This window comes from Glycine soja, chromosome 2, assembly GCF_004193775.1.
Source record: "Glycine soja cultivar W05 chromosome 2, ASM419377v2, whole genome shotgun sequence".
NCBI classification, from domain to species: Eukaryota; Viridiplantae; Streptophyta; class Magnoliopsida; order Fabales; family Fabaceae; genus Glycine; species Glycine soja.
The window spans coordinates 2,951,875-2,972,306 of NC_041003.1; the positions used below are offsets into that span (position 1 = coordinate 2,951,875).

The following is a 20,432-nucleotide window of genomic DNA, read 5'->3' on the forward strand; positions in this document are numbered from 1 at the left end:
GGCACCATTATCTTGTTCCTCTCGTAGCAGACAACCGATCGAACAAAATTACAAACCCAGGTTAAAGAAAAAAAAAAAGTGCCTCACATATATATATATATATATATATATATATATATATATATATATATATAAGTTAATTATAAAGTTCTAATTAACATTTATTAGGTGCGGTGTTGTGGCCGGTTGAGTAGAATAAATGGTTGTGGTTTAGAAACAATATTGCTGCGAGGGACTGGAATCATGAGTACATGCTGATACCTAAAAGAGTGTCAGGGAACAGAACGGTAAGCGATGGAACATGAATTTAAAATATAAAATATGTGTATGAAAAGATGGATGGTGCTGCTCATGAAGACAGATTAAGGGCTATAGGAATTAGATAAGAGTCATCAAAGACATGGAGGTACGTGACTCATATATCATGCTGTTTTTGAAACCACATAATATATTATACTGTATTATGGTTATAAATTGCGGTCCACAATCATAATTACAGTCGTAACATCATGGTATTTTGACGCTCCGCAAATGTATTATGATTGTAATTGCGGTCGCATTAGTCATATTTTTTCATAATTGTCCGTAATGTAAAGATTTTTTTTTGGCTCACCGCATCACAATTTAAAATCATATATTATATATTATATAGGTTTGGCATATGCTGCTGCTGCTAGACGGTTCATGAATTTGGGTGAGGTTGGTTGTTTTCAACATTGTAGGATATTGAAAAAATGAGGATTTGGGGAAGGGAGGGTGGTGGGGTCTCAATAAAATGTTAAAATATTTTGAGTAAATTGAAAAGTTTATGGTCCATTTATTTCACCCCACCTAAATGTATTGTATATGTGTAGGAGAGAGAGAAAGATAGAGAGAGGGGGGAGAGAGGGTATAAATGTGAGGTTTTCTTGTTGGTGGGCTTATATAAAGGAGTATAGGATGTTGCAGTTCCCCACTCATAAAGATAGCTAGGTAAGAGGGTGTAAGGGAAGAGAAAGAGATCATAGAAGAGATATAGTTTAATTTTGCTTTGCTTTAATTTGTGAGGATTTGATTTGATGGAAGAACATCTCACTCCATTGGCTGTTACCCATCTCCTTCAACACACTCTCAGAAGTTTGTGCAGCCATGAAAATTCTCAATGGGTCTATGCAGTCTTCTGGAGGATCTTGCCTAGAAACTACCCTCCACCCAAGTAAGGAGAGGGAAATTAGAGAGATCAATCAATTCTATATATAGCTCCTTGAAAGAGAGATTTTGTTCGCTAGCTAGGCACATACATCACACATATATATACTAGTATATATCTATATATATGTGGACTAATTAATTAACTATAACTTTATGAAAGCATTTCCATGATACATGTGTGCTGATTCTTCAATCTTGTTTCTTCGAAATTATATAGGTGGGAAGGACAAGGGGCTTATGATAGATCAAGAGGAAACAGAAGGAATTGGTAATGTTTTTCAGTGTTGAGTGATGAGTGTTAACTTCAACACAGTATAGTGCAGGATTATTGTGTTAGTTTGGCTAACATAGTGTGTTTATATATATATGCATGCAGGATATTGGTGTGGGAAGATGGTTTCTGCAATTTTGCTGCCTCAGCAGCACCTGAAATTAACTCAGGTGATTGTTCTACCCCACCTGCTTATGGGAACTGTGAATTTCAGCCCTACCAAGGGCTTCAACCGGAGCTCTTCTTCAAGATGTCACATGAGATCTATAACTATGGAGAAGGGTATGCAATATTAATCAACATTCATTTACTTATTTGTGTCACATTTCTCTTGTTTTGCTCTTGAAAGATGTTCATCAAAGCAAAGAGGTTATAGGCTAATTAATCATGTCTAATGGAGCAGGTTGATAGGAAAAGTGGCTGCAGATCACAGCCACAAGTGGATATACAAAGAGCCTAATGATCAAGAAATCAACTTCTTGACAGCATGGCACAATTCAGCAGATTCGGTGAGAAAGAAGAACCCCACATATATCTTGCAGCGTTAAATGCCAAATAAATGTTTGTTAACATAATCATCTAAGTTCATTAGTCATTAATTTCATGTCACATAATTAAAAGACATGATTTCATGTTTAATTAATTATGTATGCTTCCCAAAGAAAATCTGCCTGTATATATATATATATATATATCCTTATTATATATGCTCTTTTACAGCACCCTAGGACTTGGGAAGCCCAGTTCCTGTCTGGTATAAAGGTACTATGGCACTCATATATGCAAACCCCCCTTGGTTTTCATACAAAATCTCCTTTCTCTATTAATTTAATCAATTATATATCTTTCAGACCATAGCTCTCATTGCTGTAAGAGAAGGTGTTGTTCAATTAGGAGCTGTTCACAAGGTTCTCCCTCTTCTTCTCTCTCTCTCACAATTAACAAAAAATTATTTTACAAGTTTTTTTAATCGATAACTATTAGTTGTCGGGATTGTTAGTTTTTATTGGCAAGAGATTCTAACTTACGACTTTTTTCTTATTTCTTTCTTTTTTTTCACCACTAAACCAATCTTATATCTAATTTGTTTTGATGGAACTGAAGGTGATTGAAGACCTGAGCTATGTGGTACTTTTGAGAAAAAAGTTCAGCTACATTGAGAGCATCCCTGGTGTGCTGTTGCCACACCCTTCATCTTCAGCATACCCCTACAAAGTAGAAGGAGGAGGAGGGTATGGAGCACTAGAACAATGGCAGCATTTCCATGGAATTAGCAACAACCACCACCACCACCACCTTTCATCATCACCCCAACAAGCTGAACTATATGATCACCATGCAGGCCACTTCAACTTGCCACTCAAGATAACTCCTTCAATGAGTAGCCTTGAGGCACTTCTCTCCAAGCTCCCCTCAGTGGTGCCACCATCAACACAACAACAACAATCACTCTTGCCATCACAAAGGCCATTGGAGTTCATGGGAATGCAGAAAGTGGCAAAGGAAGAGTTGGAAGAAGAGGTGTACAGACCAGAACTTGACATAGGTGAGAGTAGCAGCTCCATGCCAGAAGTAGGGTACCACCACCAACACCAACATCAACATCAACATCATCATCAACATCACTTCCATCAAGTTCAGAATAATAATAATAATAATGTAACTAGGAGTGGAGCCAACAATGGATTTTGAATTTCAGTACCATTAATTAGTACTCCGTTCTAAAACAAAAACACCGAATGATGGGGAAGAATCATCATTGGCAATATTAATGAAAATTAGTCCTAATTAATTATCAAGTCCTAACATTGTAGTGAGTTGTTAGCTTCATCAGTATTATTATATATGATAATAATAATAACAATAATAATAATAATAATAATAACTACTGCGTTTTGAGCTTTGTTGGTTCTTTTTCTAGATGCTTCTGATTCTTGCTATATCATTGTAGTAGTATCAAAGGAAGGTTGTTCCAATATTTCATGCATGCGTGTGCATATCTGCAGCTGCTGATGATCATGATGTGTCTGTCAGTCAATGAGCGTGTGGTGTGTGTATGTATGTGTTGGTAGCACACGTAGTCACATACACACACAGCGAATCTAGCACAATGTACTTCAAAATCAGCGGTTGCGGCTGTTTAAGGATATTGTTAAGTGTAACAAGCAATATTACATATATAGTATTGTAACTTTTAATAAACAAAAAATATTTTCGGACACAAAAAAACTTATTTGACACTTAATGAAGAGAAAACAGAAAGAAAAAAAAAACAATATAAGGTGATAACTGAAAGATATATTAAGAGAAATAATAATAAGTGTTGATTGAGTATTTGAAAAGTGAATTGTCCAAAATCATTGTTGTATGGTAAAATCATGATATGCCACATGTTAGATTAAAACAAGAAAATATATATACATTCTAGTCCATATAATAAGGCCATTCACTCAGCATGCTGAGGACATACGTGACTGTACAGGTTTAGTTTGGCTTCAAGCTACTCAAGATTAAGGGTACTTTTGTGAGTCTTAGCTAGGGAGCAAGGATGACTAATAAGTTTTTTTTTTTGATAATTTTTTTAAAAGAAAAGAAAAAGATGATAATAAATTAATTAACATAAACTTAGTGTGTTATATAACCTTTTATTTGTTTTTATAAATACTAATTATATAAGTTTCAGAAATTAAAAAAAAAAAAAAAACTTCGTACCCATGACCAACAAGTCACCAAGACACAACTTTACCGCTGCACCAGGGCTCGCCCTCAAAAAAACTTCGTACCTCATTACCCAGAGGCTCTTCGCTATGCGAAGGTATGGGGGAGGCACACAGTGGTGGTTGTGGGGAGAGAGAGAGAGAGAAAAGTAGAAAAAAAAAAAAAAAACAGTACTTAACTACTTAGCTATATGTCACGCGGCTGCCACATGCACTGTAGTGTATTGCACTGAGGAACCCTTTGTTATATGCATAGTGGAAAATTACATGCATGGTTGAAAATAATAATGGCTGTTTTGCAAAATAAGGATATAACCAAACTTACTGTCCATATTGCCTATTAGTAAATAAATTGGTTGCCAAACATGCATTAACACCACACAGTAGGTTGCTGGTAGCAGCTGCAAAGATTTCGACGTTTTGTCAAGATGAAGAGTGAAAATTGGATTCCCTTGTGTCATACAAGTTTTACTCAAAAGTGTCAATTGATGCAGCATACACACACATGTAAACTTACACATGCACTTTGTGAGTGGTTTTTATTTGATTTAAAATAAAGGTAAAACATGAATAGTTATCATTGTTTTTTGTACAATTTGCAAATTTAATTTACATTACGAGACCTTAACCTCAAGGTGCTAGAAGCAACGATGAAAGTAACTATTGTGATGTAAATCGTCATTTTCTAATTATAAATTAATTAATAACATTTTGACGAATGTGCATGTGGTAGTATCAGCTATATGAGTAGAGTACAAAAATGTTGTTTATACTTTATATATATAGGATCATGGAGATGTGTCACGCATGCCAAATGCCAATTGATCCTTACCTAAAACATGTTTGAGGCTTGTTTGAAACAATGAGAATTTAGCTTGTCCTATTTATATGATGTGAAGTTTACTTAATTTGAAAGTCTTAAAAGAAAATTAGTTTAAAATTAAGCAATTAAATATTCTCAAATAAGTTAATAAATCTAATTTGTAAGTTTTAAATAAATCAATAAATATATGATTTATTGACGATACAATAAAACTATTAATAATATATATAATATTAATAATAATAATAATAACATTTAATTATTCAAGTATATTAATTATATCTATAACCTCTTTTGAACAACCTAGATATTAATTTAGTTAAGTAAATAAATTCAAGAAATATCAATTTAACTTATTTAATAGTTTATCCCTTTAATATACTCAAAAATACCCTTCTCCATTTCTTGTCATGAAAATAAAAATAAAATGTAAAAAATAACGTAAATAGTGAATAAATTGTTGCAGGCCTTATATTTATAAATTAGCATGTGTCTAATTATTTTTCAGAACACAAATATTTTTACAAAAAGAAATAATTTCATAGTTAATTTTCCAATTTAGTTTTAAAATAATATAAATACAATATAAATTATCTGACGACCAAAAATTCATCATATAAGTCGATAGGAACGACAAATCACCTTCAAGTTTTAGCATTATGACACATGGATGATTGTTTTTTTCAAAAAAAAAAAAACTATCAAAATTTTATCTCAAATAAAGAATTAAGAATTTAATAGAATTTTTTATAATATTTGAAGTCAGTCACAACTATAAAACTTCCATGACAAAGTTTCTGATCCTTAATAAATGTGCTTACGAACGCACTTTAATTCTTCCTTCTGAAGTACAGTAGAAACAAAGTTGTGATTCTAAAACCTAATGCTACGAGGCCTCAATGAAACAGCCAGGATCTAGACAGAATTAAGGATAACAATTGAAAAAAATAATATATAGTAAAAACTATACATTGAGGAATATACAAGTATGGCAATTATTCTGCCAAGAAAAATATTCTGAAGTATTTTCAACTTTTAAAAGTTGAAGCGGCATATAACGTTTCATCCTTTATATATATATTTTTTTAATGATGCAATGATATCCATTATTGTGCAAAAACTCCATAGGTTTATCCATTGGCAAGGAGAATGTTTGGAACAACTTATTTTAGAATCCAAAATTAATCAGAAATTTTCTGAAAAAACATTTAAAAAGATAATTATTCAAGAAATTAAATTTGATTACTGGTCAGCAAATTGTGCAAATATGCATATCTTAAAAATAAACAATTTGATTACGAGCTAAATAATCCACGAGAGAATCCTGGATCCTAAGAAAAACTCAGACAAGTTACTTATAATTGAGGACCAACTCAAAAAGGTATATTTTCCTCAAATGTCAGCCAACTTAAAAGAAAATAAAAACATGTGACATGTAAACTCTAATGCTGATATAAAGCTCGGAACGTAGACAAAAACGATATAAAGATCAACCAGAGTGCGCTCCAGGTATGACCAAGATTCACATTATGTTTCTAGTGCGAAATACAGTGATCATTCAAATCATAAATAAAATCAGGATAAATTGCTTAAGTTGAAAATCAAAATGCGCACACAACTGTGTAAAACTAAGGTATTTGGGGCTGAAAATTTTCTTCGACAGTTTTCACATGCAAAGTATCATTCGAAAGCTGCAGCTTTGTCTCTGAAATGTTCAAGTAGCTTCTCAATACTCATAACCTTATGTTCTGCCAAGTCTCTAACTCGTACACTCACCTGGAACAACAAAACAGCATGATCAATAATCAAGGAGCAACAGCGTAAACCCTGAAAGTCTAGGAACACAGGCACTATAAGAAAATAGTAATGTCTTCAAACATATCACAGACCATAGCCACCTCTAAGATAATGTAAAGCCTCCAAAATTAATAGATGATACGGTTGGAATATGGCAAAGGAAAAAATGGGTATAAGACTGAAGCATAAAAGGGTAACAAACTATGCTGTAAAACTGATCAGACTGAAGCAAAAACAGAACAGATAATAAATCAGACAGAGCATCAGATTGAAGAAAACAACTATCAGACTGAAGCGGAAATAGCTATCAGACGGAGCAACGATCTAATCAGACTATGCAATCAGACTATGCAGAAGCATAAAAGTAGTGAAGTATAAACCAGAAAACATAAACATATATGAAGAAGAAGAGAGTAACAAAACTGCTTTGATGTATTTCAAGTTTATAATTCAGTTTTGCACACTATGAACTGATAAAATAAGTTTTTAAATAGGAAAGCTATAAAGCCCCCTCATTGGGCAAAACATACAGCAAATTATGACAAAGCTAGACATCATTAGCCAGCAACTACAAGTTGCTTTCCGAGCACAAGCAAGCTTTAAACATAGTTGCAAGCAACCACAAAATCTGCAGAGATATCTTAATTATAACAGTGAGAGAAAAAACTCAACTTCCAACAGATACAACCTTAATCAGAATTATTGAAATTAAACTGAGGCTTATACATTACATCTAACTTGAAATCCCTTTCAAATTTGATGCAGTTACTTGAGCTATAATGAGGATAAATTGTTAGGTGGTTCAAGAGGACTATGGTTCCCATTAATCTTCACAACACATAATTAAGTGTTAAATTTTTCACAGAAATTGTAAAATTGTGTTATATAGTTATTGGCTGGGACTTGGGACTATGAACACTTGGTAGGCCTGGACAACTTAATAATTTCTCTAAAATGAGACAAATACTAGCATGCTTTTAATTAAAATCAATCAAGATGGAGCTTAAACAAAGTTTTAACTTTTAACCAAGCTAGAATCCTTAGCCAAAGCACTATGTGTGCACAGTTCATCTCAGCAAGCTGTCTTTCTCCTTTATACACTTCTAAGTAGTACCAACTTAATTTTCCAAGTGTAAGAAGATCATTAATATAGGTCAAACACAGATGAAATGCATATAAAGATATGTTACAGAAAGAAAAGGGCAGAAGTTTATTTATAGAGAAGGGGGGGCGGGGATAGAATTGAAATCTAATTACACTACAAATTTAATTTAATGACTAAGGGAAAAGGGAAAAACCTGTCCTGTATTAGCTTCCTCCTCTCCAACAACCAAGATGTAGTTGTATTGTGCTAATTGTGCTTCTCGCACCTGCAGAATGCCACAACTTCTAGTTAAGACTATTCTCTTGCAGGATACTAGATTAATAGTAAAAAAGTATACCATTATAACAAGGAAAGGGAACTTTTCAATTACTGATTCACTAAACATTTAGTCTACTATTTGTGATATCAAATAAATCCCCCAAATATTAAAATGCATAAACAGTCATTACCTTTGTTTGATATCACAAGTCTTTGAAGGATAAAATTGATGTCATGTCAATGTCTAGGGGACTAAATAAGTAGTTTAGTTCTATTTAAATGAATTATAATACTGAAGTTTCAAATATATAACTGCAATAAAATTTGTTAAAAGTAATAAATTTAAATGTTTAATATCACAAATAGAAGAATACATACACTTTGGCTGCATGAAGGGTACAAAATCTAGTAACACTAAACACACAGCTTAACTCATCAGTAACTGCTAGTGGCAACAGCTTGGGCAGTACATCAAAAACAATGTAGGCATTATTGTCCTCTGAATGAATGACATACTAAAATCAAATTGTTGGGCATAAGTTTATATATTACCTTCTTTTGAATCTTCCTATCAGTTGTATCAGCATCAACGTAATACCCTGCTTGGTGGATCTGATCTCGCACCTAGAAAATTGCAGTGCAAGAATGTTACACAATAAACAACTAGCCCTTGCTTTTCACATATCATAATACTAGTACCCTAACACAAATTAGTAATGGAACAATGAAAAGTCAATGGCATGTTCAACATAAGGACATGTTTTGTTATTGCTAATAGTTACAAAAATGATGTTTTCATTTTGTTTCCTATTTTCAAAGAATTGTACAAGGTTGGATATTTGTAATTATCAGTGAAAATAGAGAGAATCAACAAACCAAACAGACTCAACATAATTTAATAACTAGATACCAAACTGATTCAATGATTTCAAAATGAGACACAAGCTCAGCAATAAAAACATTAGACAGGCATGAAAAACATGAGATGCCACAAAAATATATTCTCCAATTAAATTAAAAGTGTTGTCACATGATATGCAGTACACATCATCTGTATCATTTAATTGTTATAAGACAAGTATACCATAGAATGAAGACTAAAATTCAGAGCTATGTACCTGTAATGCATAAGCTTGTGACTTTTCAGACACAGGGCATACAATTGCTTGACGAGGACTGAGCCAGAAAGGCCATTTACCCTTGTAGTGCTCTAAAAGTATGGCAAACATGCGTTCAACAGATCCTAGAATGGCTCTGTGTATCATTACAGGTCTCTCAATTTTGGCTTCATCCTCAGCTGAGAATTCCAACTTAAAACGATCAGGAAGCTGGAAGTCAAGCTGCAGGCAACCACATTCATCCAACCATCAGCTGAAAAGTTATTCAAAACTGAATCAAGTGAATGCAAATCCAGCTGAACAGTGCAAACCTGCAAAGTTGCACACTGGAATTTCCTACCCAATGCATCAGATACACTGATGTCTATCTTTGGTCCATAGAATGCACCATCCCCTTCATTCAACTGCAAGGTTTTACACAGAATATAATTGAATTGAAATGAGATAGGCAAACTACACTTTTTGATATCTAACATGAATTTGTTCTAATCAGAATTACAGCCATATGTTCCAGACAATATTCTAAACTATATATCGCTGGCAAGAAACATTCTAGAAGACATATAGAAGAGGAAATAATTACCTGCCAAGGCTTGCCAAAATCATCTAAAGCTTCTTTAAGAGCACTTTCAGCTTTGTCCCAAGTTGCAATATCTCCTAGGTATTTTTCTGGCCTCTACTCAAATATTCAACACATGCAAAAAACAAATAACAAAACAATATTAAAGAGATGTTATCTTTAATTGAGAGAAAAAAAAAAGTATTGGTTTGCACAAACTGGGAACCAGGATACAAAGACAACAGAAATTTGCTAAAGGAGTTTATATGAGTATCAGTGATTCAGAGTTACATGGAAGTGATGGAACTATAATAAAAGTCCCCACATAAAGTTACCATACCAAAAACTAATAATACATATAATAATGAATGCATTGATTATGCAAAATTTGATCCAGTGTACTTAAAAAGTGATTCACTGGCTAGTTATTATCATAAATACATGAGGACCCACAATCAAAATTCTATACATCTTTAGAAATTTAAATAAGCTACCAGTGAACTGAGTGAAGTCATAATTATAATTTAATCTACTGCAGGAAATGTCAGAATAAATGGGATTGCATAATAAAATCTAAACAGTTCACAGACAAAAACAATTAAGATAGTACTGGGATCACCCTAAGTTGAGAACTAAGCATTGAATTTAGGGATTTTTAAAAACATTGAGAAAGGTACATGCTCATTAAGAACAATTAAGATCAAAAGCATACCGTTGAAAGCTTCAGCTCATATGTGAAACCAAATATCTTATAGACATAATTGATGAAATTCAAGCTGTTCCTCACTTCATCCTTTATCTGTAAAATAAATCAAATTAATCACTCAAAATTCAGCTCAAAAGAGACTTCAAAGATTTATGTTGCAGAAATTTAAAGATAAACTCACCTGGGACTCCCTGCAGAAAATATGTGCATCGTCCTGAGCAACATTTAAAGCAAATGCCATTATACTCAATCAGTACAGAAAATAGAAATTGAAGATAATGTGAATGATCCAGATAACTGAATTGCAATGTTCTTTGGGTTGTAATTGTATCATATTTATAAAATGAACAAAAACCATCACCAGGAAAAAAATGACATTTTAGCTACACTAAAATAACTGTATATAAACACCATCCCAGGTGTTTTATTTTTAAGATGAGGATGCCAATCTCCTGTATCTGTGTCTATTCACAAACACTAATCCCCAACCTACTTTAAAAAACATTTACTACTCCAGTATTGCAACAGAAAAATAACGAGATTCAAACATGTGTTCAAAATTTCAAATACCCTGATGAGATTAGTATTTGCTGTGTAAGCCTATAAAATTGAAAGATCAAAGAATCTTGCCATGATAAAGTATTAAAATGTATGTCTTCCTGCCTTAGTGTACCTTGACATGAAAAAGAATGCAACTCCTGGTTTAATATACTAAACAGAAAATTAATTTTATTTGGAAATATAACCCAATAAAAAATGTACCCTTTCATCAAAACTTTTATCTTGCTGATCATGTGTGTTAAGTACAGAAGAAAGATTTACCTGCTGGAATCTCCTAACACGTGTTAATCCACTCAGGGCGCCACTAGCCTCATTCCGATGCAAAACCCCAAAATCAGCGAAACGAAGAGGAAGTTCTGCAGAACCATTGAAAAGTTGTGAGATAATATTCCATTTCATATAAAAAAGATCAGTTCAATCAAATTCAGTTCTTCAAGCTATACACTCAAATACATGAAGCATATCAACCTAAAAAACAAACTAGAGACAAGGGTCTGTTTGAATTTAGCTTTCAAAAACAATTCTTTATTTTTAAAAACAATAAAACTTGTTTAATATCATTTGAATTTAGGGAACTAAGTTTTCAAAATTAGTTTTTAAAAACCAAAAAATCAGATCAGATTGAAGATGTTTTGTTAATCTGTTTTTTTTTTTCTCAAGAAAAGAGGAAGTGATGTGTTGTCTACCCAACACTGTCATCAACCCTTTCACCTCTTTCTTTCTTCCCTTTTTCCTAACCTGCTGAAAGGGTTGACATCTTGACAACACCCAGCATTCTGGCAGCAAGTAGTGATGCTGTAACGGTAATTGGTTGACAGTGCAAGGCATTTCAGTGTGGCAGAGTGATGCTCTGGTGGCATGGTGGTTAGAGGACAATTCAACAATGCATAAGGGTCCAATGCCAGGTGTGACAGCGACTTGCTATTGATGGTGATATGTGGGGCTTACTAGTTCTGTATTGATGGTCCACGACATGGTGGAGCAGTAACAGGGAGAGATTGTGTTATCAAACAGATTGTGTTCTTGTTTTTTGTTCTCAAAAATGATTTTCCAAAACTATTTACAAAACATTTTTTAAAAGCAAAAAAATCAAAACAGTTTCAAACAAGCAATTAGTATTTGAGCTCACTTGTAAAATAGAAAACATTCTGTCCATCTCTCACCACCACAAAGGTATAACTTTAAAGTCAAGTTCAATTTTTGTAAAGATAGCTGATTGAAAAATTCTTGCTTATGCCAAATGAAAAATATGATATTATATGGAAAATTACAAATTATAGATGAACCACAGTCACACTTCCTGCCCTGGTCGCCTAGTGCAATAGGATTATGGCCTTGTCACAGGAAGAGGAAAGATGAAGCCATGAAAAAAATAGAATGAATATACAGGCAAATGTCAATCCACTTATCTAGGAGCTCCAATGTGTGCATTATCCTGAATTCAACACTAAAATCTGGACTAGCTCAGCCACCCCACACAAGCACATAAAAGATAATATTCAGAAATATAAATCTCTATGAAAATGAGAATTACCTCTATATGATCGAACCCTGTGTTTAAACATCAGGCAGTGCCCTGGGCAATTCATTGGTTTCAACCCAAACTCTTGTTTGTCAACCTAGTTCACATTAAAAAAAAAATACGCTTTGGTCAGATAACTTGATTGCTTTGAGGGAAAAATTGTCTACTTGGAAGGTTTTGTACTTTTCACAGCAAAATGTACTTTCCAGGTTTTGTAAACCTAAAATATGTAGTAGACATACATAGAAATCCCAACAAACCTATTTAGTTTCCTACATCCCCATAAATGGTCTCACGCTCGCACAGATCATTCATAAAGGTAATAATTACATGAGCAATAAGATACATCAAGACAAATATGATTCATTTAGATTCCAGCAAGATAAAAAGATATGGCCTCCAACCCACATTTTTACACAAACAAGCATTTATAAATATGGGAAAAAAACATACCTCTAAGATAAACATATCCTCCCTATAATTTGCAGCATGACCAGATTGCACCCACAGTTCCATGTTAAATACATTGGGAGATATGACCTGATGATTCCATTTCCAAGTAAGTACCATGTACATGGAAAAAGATTGTTTTTCTGTCAGTTTAAGAAACTCCTACACTAAGGTAGTGTTTGGCTTAACTTTTTTTTGGCTTTTCTTCACCTTAAAAGGAGAAGCTAAGCTAAATACATTCGGAGAAAAATTCTTTAAAAACTAAGGAGCTTAATGTTTATATAAGAAAAGAAGGAACAGTAGCTTCTAAAACAGTTACTGAAGTAGCTTTAAAAAATTATAAAAAAAAAAAGAGGTACTCCAGCCTCCCTCTCATCTGAACAAACTAATGTGGGACAATGAAATGGAGCTTTTAGTTTAAAAATTAGTTTTTAAGCAAAAACTGACAAACAACATCCACTTTATTTTTAAAGCTCTTATTTTGGATTTTAACTTCAAAGTAACTTTTAAGCCACAAAAAAAAGGGCCAAATGAGCCAAAAACTTAACCTCTTGATAGCCCCTGTCTCTGTACTGATTCCGAATGAAGTCCATGAGTTTGTTGTAGATCCGAGTGCCTTGCGGAAGAAAAAACCAGCTTCCCGGGCTGAAATAAACACAGACAGATAATGACATATCAGTCAGAGAAGCTTACCAGAAGTGGCAATCAGACAAGAATGACCCCAACATACCTCCATTCATGATGAAGAATAAGCTCCTGTTTCACACCCAAAATCCTGTGATCATACTTTTTAGCCTCCTCCAGCCGATGCAAGTATTCCTGGAAATTTAAAAACAAAAAAGGGGAAATTATCAAATGATAATACACCATAAAGCGTGACCACACATCCCTACTACTACACAGATCCATCAAATACCATAACGATGAGTTCCAGCTTCACTCTAAGAAGTTCAAGTGCAGCAGCAAATAACTGGTGTACTTTCATGTGTGCAGACCAAGTTCAAGACTTGATGACATTTTACATTTTCAAAATAAAGAAGCCATGGACTGGTTCAACTAGCCAAACTGTGAGCACTGAGCAGTCTGAATGATTCAACTGGTTCACCACCAGTTCTGCAGTTTTGCGACCAATTTTAAGACTTCCAATTATACAGGCTAGACAGGACTGATCAGAGGACCAGTTTCCACCTTCACGGTTAAAATAGAAACCATCCAGTTTTTAAAAAAAATGGTTAACACTTGATAACTAGCAAATAGAGCACTTCTAGCAATTGGTGTCTCATGGCTATCAGTTATTTGGAAAACAGCATTTTACATACATACATACATACATACATACATACATACATACATATATATATATATATATCATTCAAAATGACATTAATGACATTATATAATAAAACAGCTAAAATATAAAAATATATCTCCTGGAAAATGTGGAATGTGATGACAATATGTGAAGTAGCATGGCAATGTGGCAAAGAGATGGAGCACCAATAACCACAGAGGATTAATTATTTACTTATTCCACAAGGTACTGCAGCTGAATGTTCAGCACACCATGGAGAGCAGACATTATTTTTCCTTTGCCACCCCCTCAAGCCCCTATCATTAGTGGTCTTTTCCCATAGTCTTCAAGGCAGACACAATTCTGCTCTAGCCATAACAGAGACAGCAGCACTATCCACACATTATTTCAAAAATGCCACAGTAAGCATGTAGCATAGTGCAGAGGAGCGAGCTCGAACATTGATAAATGCTATAACACAGTATTAACAACTCTAGCTAGTTATTCCCTCGTTCCACAAGGAACTGCAATTGAACATTCAATCCACCACAGCTCAGTCTGAATAGCTGAATGGATTACTCAAAGAAATAACTTATGAAATGAAAATCACCTTTAGACTTTTCTGATCAGGATAAGATATGCCATAAACTCTTTGTAAACTTTCCCGATCTTTGTCCCCCCTCCAATATGCTGATGAAGCCTGGAATTCCAAATACAATAACCAATGAAACCAAAGTACTTGCCATTGACATAAGTTAATGGATAAATCAAAACTAGAAATGGTAGACTGATAAAATAGTTTATACGTACCTTTAAGCACGCAATTGCTTTGACAAAGGATGTATTAGGTATATGGGGTCCACGACACAAATCAACCAAGGGGCCACATCTGTATACTGTGATAGTTTTGTCGGCAGGCAAATCATTGATAATCTCAACCTGATCACAATAACCACAGAGCCAAAGCACCAAATTGTTAATTTGAGATATAAAAAATTATAAATTATAGGTGAAAGAAAATAGGAAATATGGCTCAGATCAATATGATTATGTAATCCAAAAGACAATAGATAAGATCATAAAAACAAGAAGCTTATCCACACCCCACCCAACTCCTGCAGAAGAAAAAAAAAGTTATACTTGCCTTAAACTTATTATCTGAAAACATCTCAAGTGCCTGATCACGTGTAACTTCAATACGCTCAAAGGGTTGCTTTTCCTGTAAATCCAATCTTCATCATCCATCACATATATTAACACAAGTATTGTTTATCACAATAATGAGCAACACATATATTAACAACAATAGTAATAATAACATTATCCCACTACGTGAGCCTAGCAAAATAGATCAAACGACATTGTTGAATGGTCAATCAATATAATAATTAAATTTAAAAATCAAATCAATGTTGAATGAAACATTCCAAATTTGAGACAACTACTAAAACAAAAGCAATGAAATCCATGGGATTTAGAAAAATTGAATGAGACCCCTCTAAAGTGAAGTTGTCTCTAAAATGAGTAAGAGTGTATGAATATCTACCTTTTATTCAATTTAAAGTGCATTGAGACCTTAACCTACTATAATTCAAGGATGAATACACCATTACTTGCACTCAAATTGGAGAAAAATTGTCTTTAGAAGAGCATTTTCCATAAAAACTAAATCATTTCCTTTTCTCTAAACATTCCAAACCCAAGATTTGGTTTACAAATCAAACCCCATTTAAAACATTCCAAATACACTCCTGGTGAAAATCAGACTTCCAGATAAAGAAAATATACACAAAGGCGCCTAAATTTGGAATACAGCTTGATACTACACTCCGCGCAACTGTTCAAATACAAAGTCTCTCTAAGTCCTAAAAACACAAGACTACGAGGAGAGATCAACATAAACAGAAAAACATTTGAACATTATAACTATTGTTCATCACAGTAACCAGATATAATCCCAATAAATCAACATAAACGGAGTAAATATTTAAAAAAAAACATAAATAAGAAAAAGCAGAAACACATAAATAACAAGAAGAAGAAGAATACCGCAACAGCCTTCAATGCTCCAGCCTCAATCTGCTTAAAGTGATCGTCATTGAGACCCAACTCCCCGTAAAATGCATCATAATAGAATCCCTAAACAAAAACGTTCACTTTCTATTTCAATACACACACAAAACATCACAACAGAGTCAACAGTCCGCAAACACGTTAAAACAAAAAAGGTACACACAAACCTCTCCTCTTGTAGTGCAAGGCCCAATGCAGAGCTTGCATCCATACTCCGTCTCAAGTGACTACAAATAACCAATAATAATAATCATAATCATTAGTTCGTCACAATCCAAATTGAAAGAAATTAATAAAACAACTGAATGGAGCAGAACCTGGCCGAGAATGTGGGCGCTGGAGTGCCAGAAGGTGTCGCGGCCTTCGTCGTCGTCGAACTTGAAGATCTGGAGCTGGCAATCGTCCTCGAGAGGGCGAGTCATGTCCCAGAGCACGCCATTGACCTTCGCGATGAGCGCGCTGTTGGCCAAATTCTTCGAGATTTCACGCGCAACATCAAGCGGCGTCGTATGCCACTTCTTCGCCTCCTTGACGCTGCCGTCGGGGAGAGTAACCTTGATAGGATCCGGGGAGAGCGAGAGGCGCTGAGTGTGCTGCTCCGCCAGGATGGTCTCGAAGAGACGGATGCGTTTCGGAATCGTCGCGCTGAGGTACGCCTCGTCCTTCGCGTGAGCAACCATGGCGGCGGAGGCGGAGGAGACGGAGGAGGAGAAACGGTTAATCGTCGGAAAGAGAGAGTGGAGAGTGCGGTAGGAAGGAGCGTAACGGCGGAAACGGATTAGAGAGCATAGCATAGCATAGTGTGCTGTGGATTTTGGTTTCACCTTAGAAATATTTTTCTTTTCGAATTTATTTATAAAATATTGATTAATTTAAATTCCGTGTTTTCCAATCTAACCCTCCCCTGAACTTGAGGATTGGGCAGGGTGGGCGTCGTCGGAGACGGGGGAGGGAGTTGGATTTGGAGCCGGTGAGGCCGTCCATGTTGTGCGGCATGTGTGTGGTGCCGTGAAGTAAGAAGGGGTAAATTTGGTAATAGACCAAAATTTGAAATGACTGATTAAATTAATATTTACACAGATGTCAAGTTTCTATTGACTCGGTGGATAATTCGACCCTCTTCAAGTCGCACGCCGTAGCATTTCTCTTTTATTTTTTGTGGAAACGGAAATGAAAATTGAGGGAAGTTGTGTGCTACGGCTACGCGCTACTTTGGTTACAAGTGAAGTGAGTGAGTAACGTGAGAGAGGTTTCTAAGGTTTTTGATTCGGTAAATGTTTAATTTGCTATTTTTTTTTCTTCTAAACCACGTGTATTATGTATGGGAATCAATCTTATTTGAGACCCATGAAATTATTATGAGTGATAGAAAATCTTTTATCAAAGTATTAAATATTGTTACAGTTATCATTAATTTCTGATTAAATTCAATTAATTTATATAACAAAAAGTTGATTTGAGTAAGTGTTTGGTGGTCAAGTGTTTCTCCCTAAGTTTGAGGAGGTATCATTTTATATATATATATATATATATATATATATATATATATATATATAACAAAAATTTTATGTGGATTAGATTTGGGGAATCATTAAAATTAGGATAGATTTCAAGACTTAATAAATACTTATAAATATACTTATAGATAATTCATCAATAAAATTCTTGCATTAGAGAAAATCTTATTTAGTGGATTAATATTGGTTGACTATCACTTTAGTTTTTGAAAATAATAAAATTTATAAAAAGAAATCCTAAAAATGTAATTTGTAACTTATTTTAGTCTAAATTTTAAAAGGTTGTATGAGATGATTAATAATATTAATATACTTTTAAAAACTAAAATACTATCAATAAGTTGTTGAGTTTAAAATTTTTGCTGAATATCTGATAACATTATGACTTATTTGTAATTTTATTTATTTATTTTCATGATTAATATGACAGAATTTTATACTTTTAAGTTTTATGGATTAAAATTACAATTTATTGGATTTTGATTTGCTTTATGTTATGCTTTTTAACCTATTACTAATAATAAATGCGTCTATTTCATGAAATAAAAAATTATTTCCGAAAATATAACATAAAAATATTAAATATCCATGTATCATGGGAATATATTCATCTTTATTACAAGTTTTGAAAAGTTATTATTGAATATCGTTGATTCAGTAATGTAATAACTTTTCTGATCAAATAATGTAATAACTTTCAAATAATGTAATGAAGAGGAATCGGAATAGTATATCCCCATGAAAATACGGAAACTTACTTTCTAAAATACCAATAACATTTTTTATGTATTTTTTAAATTTTAAAAGATATTCCTAAAAATATTAAAATATAACCAAATCTTTTTTTAAAATATCAAAAAAAGAAATTCCAATATCATATTCTTTAGGATAACATTTTAAAAAAATCCATAAAACAAACGTTGCATAATTTAATACAGTTTACTTTTATATTACAGTTGCATATTACATTTGTCGTTGTCCAACCAAAGCAAGCAAGGATTTGACTCCCATTCTTTTCGTTGTCTGCGGAGAATAAGATTATAAACCATGAAGGAATATTAGAGAAAATTTTATTTGTGTAGACTACGTGTATTTTTTTTTTATAAAGACAATTTTAATTAAGTTGGATAAAATTATTATCATTGAAAAATTCTCTGTTTTTAAGCTTCAACTATTCAGGAAAAAAAAGCTTCATCTCTACCCAAAAAATATATTAACAAACTGTATTTTATTTCATATTCAAACTTAAATTCAAAATTACTTGTTAAACTAGGATAATTGTCGTATGTCAATTGACACGTTAAGCAAATATTACAGTAACGTTTTTATTCTTTTTAGAAACAAATGAGACTAATTACGTTTGTGAATATGACGAGGAGATTAGTGTTACAATTTTTGCTTCATTTTTAAATAAATAAAAAATCATTTGTTAGATGAGTTTTTTTTTTTTGAAAAATATAATGAATTTTTCTTTGGTCATTAAGATAGACTCTTGAAATTATTAATTTTTTTATATCAGTTTTAATGCACTTATTCCCTGCATTTAAATAAAGAGTGCAAATTATCTCAGAAAAATGAAAATGGGATACTCTATGCCTCTAATACGTAACTGAAGGATTCCATTAAAAAAAACGTAACCGAAGGAATTGGAAACAATACAAAATTGATTGCACTATTTGTTCCTATTTTTCCTCTCTCTTTCCTTATTTTTTCAAATCCAAAATTTCAAACTTCACATTCACTCTTTCTCTCTCCACTCTCACTTTTTATTTAATCTAATTCATTTAGTGTTATTGTATTGGTGAAACAAAGAGAACTTATTGGATTAGAATTTTGAAGGATTTTAAAGGATTTTTTTTATAAAAATAATATTGAGGGAAGATTAAAAAAAAAAGTCTTCTGATATTTTAAAATATAAAGATTTTTTATAATTTAAAAAATTTTCAAGCATTCAAAAATATAAAAAATTTAATGAATTCTTTTTAGTATGAATTTTGATGAATTTTATATGATTTTTCAGTAAAAAAATATATAGGTCAAACAATCCAACAAAAACCTCAAACTTTGCTACATTCTTTTATTTTCTTTTTCTCTTGTTACTCATAATTTCTTCTATTTTTCTTTTCTTAAAACTAATATAGACATTCATGTCCCATTCAGCGTATATGCATGAGGCTATGAAAGGGAGAACGGTGTTTATGTGCTTGTTCTGATATATAGCAGGTTTTATGGTTCTGGTTTTTGTAATTCTTAATGTGCAAACTTTGGGTCCAATAGCTCCACTCGGTGCTATGGGATTGTTGATGTAATGGTTCGTGAAAATGGCTTGGTACGACTTGGACGTGGCATTTTACGTTTCTTATATATTAATGTTTTCACCTTTCTTAAAAAAAATATATAGCCATCCATATATAAGACTTCATAACCTTCTTGCAAACATTCAATAATCATCGCATGTTAATTTATAACTGAC

At 33.1% G+C, this 20,432-nt stretch overlaps 2 protein-coding genes across 2 annotated transcripts; one reads left to right on the forward strand and one right to left on the reverse strand.

The window, feature by feature from the left end:
• Positions 1–869: 869 nt before the first annotated feature.
• On the forward strand, positions 870–3,382 carry LOC114380039. Its single transcript, XM_028338947.1, has 7 exons — positions 870–1,195; positions 1,409–1,459; positions 1,568–1,744; positions 1,866–1,971; positions 2,183–2,224; positions 2,314–2,370; positions 2,567–3,382. The coding sequence occupies exons 1-7, from the start codon at positions 1,059–1,061 to the stop codon at positions 3,152–3,154; spliced, it is 1,158 nt and encodes a 385-aa protein (XP_028194748.1). The 5' UTR covers positions 870–1,058; the 3' UTR covers positions 3,155–3,382.
• Positions 3,383–6,431: 3,049 nt separating this feature from the next.
• Positions 6,432–17,445, reverse strand: LOC114380046 (threonine--tRNA ligase, mitochondrial 1-like). The gene is made up of 19 exons (XM_028338959.1): positions 16,760–17,445; positions 16,610–16,669; positions 16,419–16,508; positions 15,514–15,588; positions 15,180–15,308; positions 14,980–15,069; positions 13,809–13,897; positions 13,627–13,723; positions 13,082–13,168; positions 12,641–12,725; positions 11,368–11,462; positions 10,727–10,759; positions 10,552–10,638; positions 9,864–9,956; positions 9,592–9,684; positions 9,281–9,502; positions 8,715–8,786; positions 8,098–8,169; positions 6,432–6,778 (listed from the first exon to the last, which is right to left on the reverse strand). Exons 1-19 carry the CDS (start codon positions 17,234–17,236, stop codon positions 6,683–6,685), a joined length of 2,142 nt encoding a protein of 713 aa, XP_028194760.1. The 5' UTR covers positions 17,237–17,445; the 3' UTR covers positions 6,432–6,682.
• Positions 17,446–20,432: the final 2,987 nt, after the last annotated feature.

Bases quoted from the DNA above. Each gene is read 5' to 3' on its own strand.
- LOC114380039 (XM_028338947.1), top strand. From the start codon at position 1,059: ATGGAAGAACATCTCACTCCATTGGCTGTTACCCATCTCCTTCAACAC. The intron at 1,460-1,567 runs GTAATGTTTTTC...ATATGCATGCAG, and splicing joins AGAGGAAACAGAAGGAATTG to GATATTGGTGTGGGAAGATG. The intron at 1,745-1,865 runs GTATGCAATATT...CTAATGGAGCAG, and splicing joins ATCTATAACTATGGAGAAGG to GTTGATAGGAAAAGTGGCTG.
- LOC114380046 (XM_028338959.1), bottom strand. From the start codon at position 17,236: ATGCTATGCTCTCTAATCCGTTTCCGCCGTTACGCTCCTTCCTACCGC. The intron at 15,309-15,513 runs GCAAGTATAACT...TATTGTGATCAG, and splicing joins TTTCAGATAATAAGTTTAAG to GTTGAGATTATCAATGATTT. The intron at 6,779-8,097 runs GTTTTTCCCTTT...TTGTTGTTCCAG, and splicing joins AGGAAGCTAATACAGGACAG to GTGAGTGTACGAGTTAGAGA.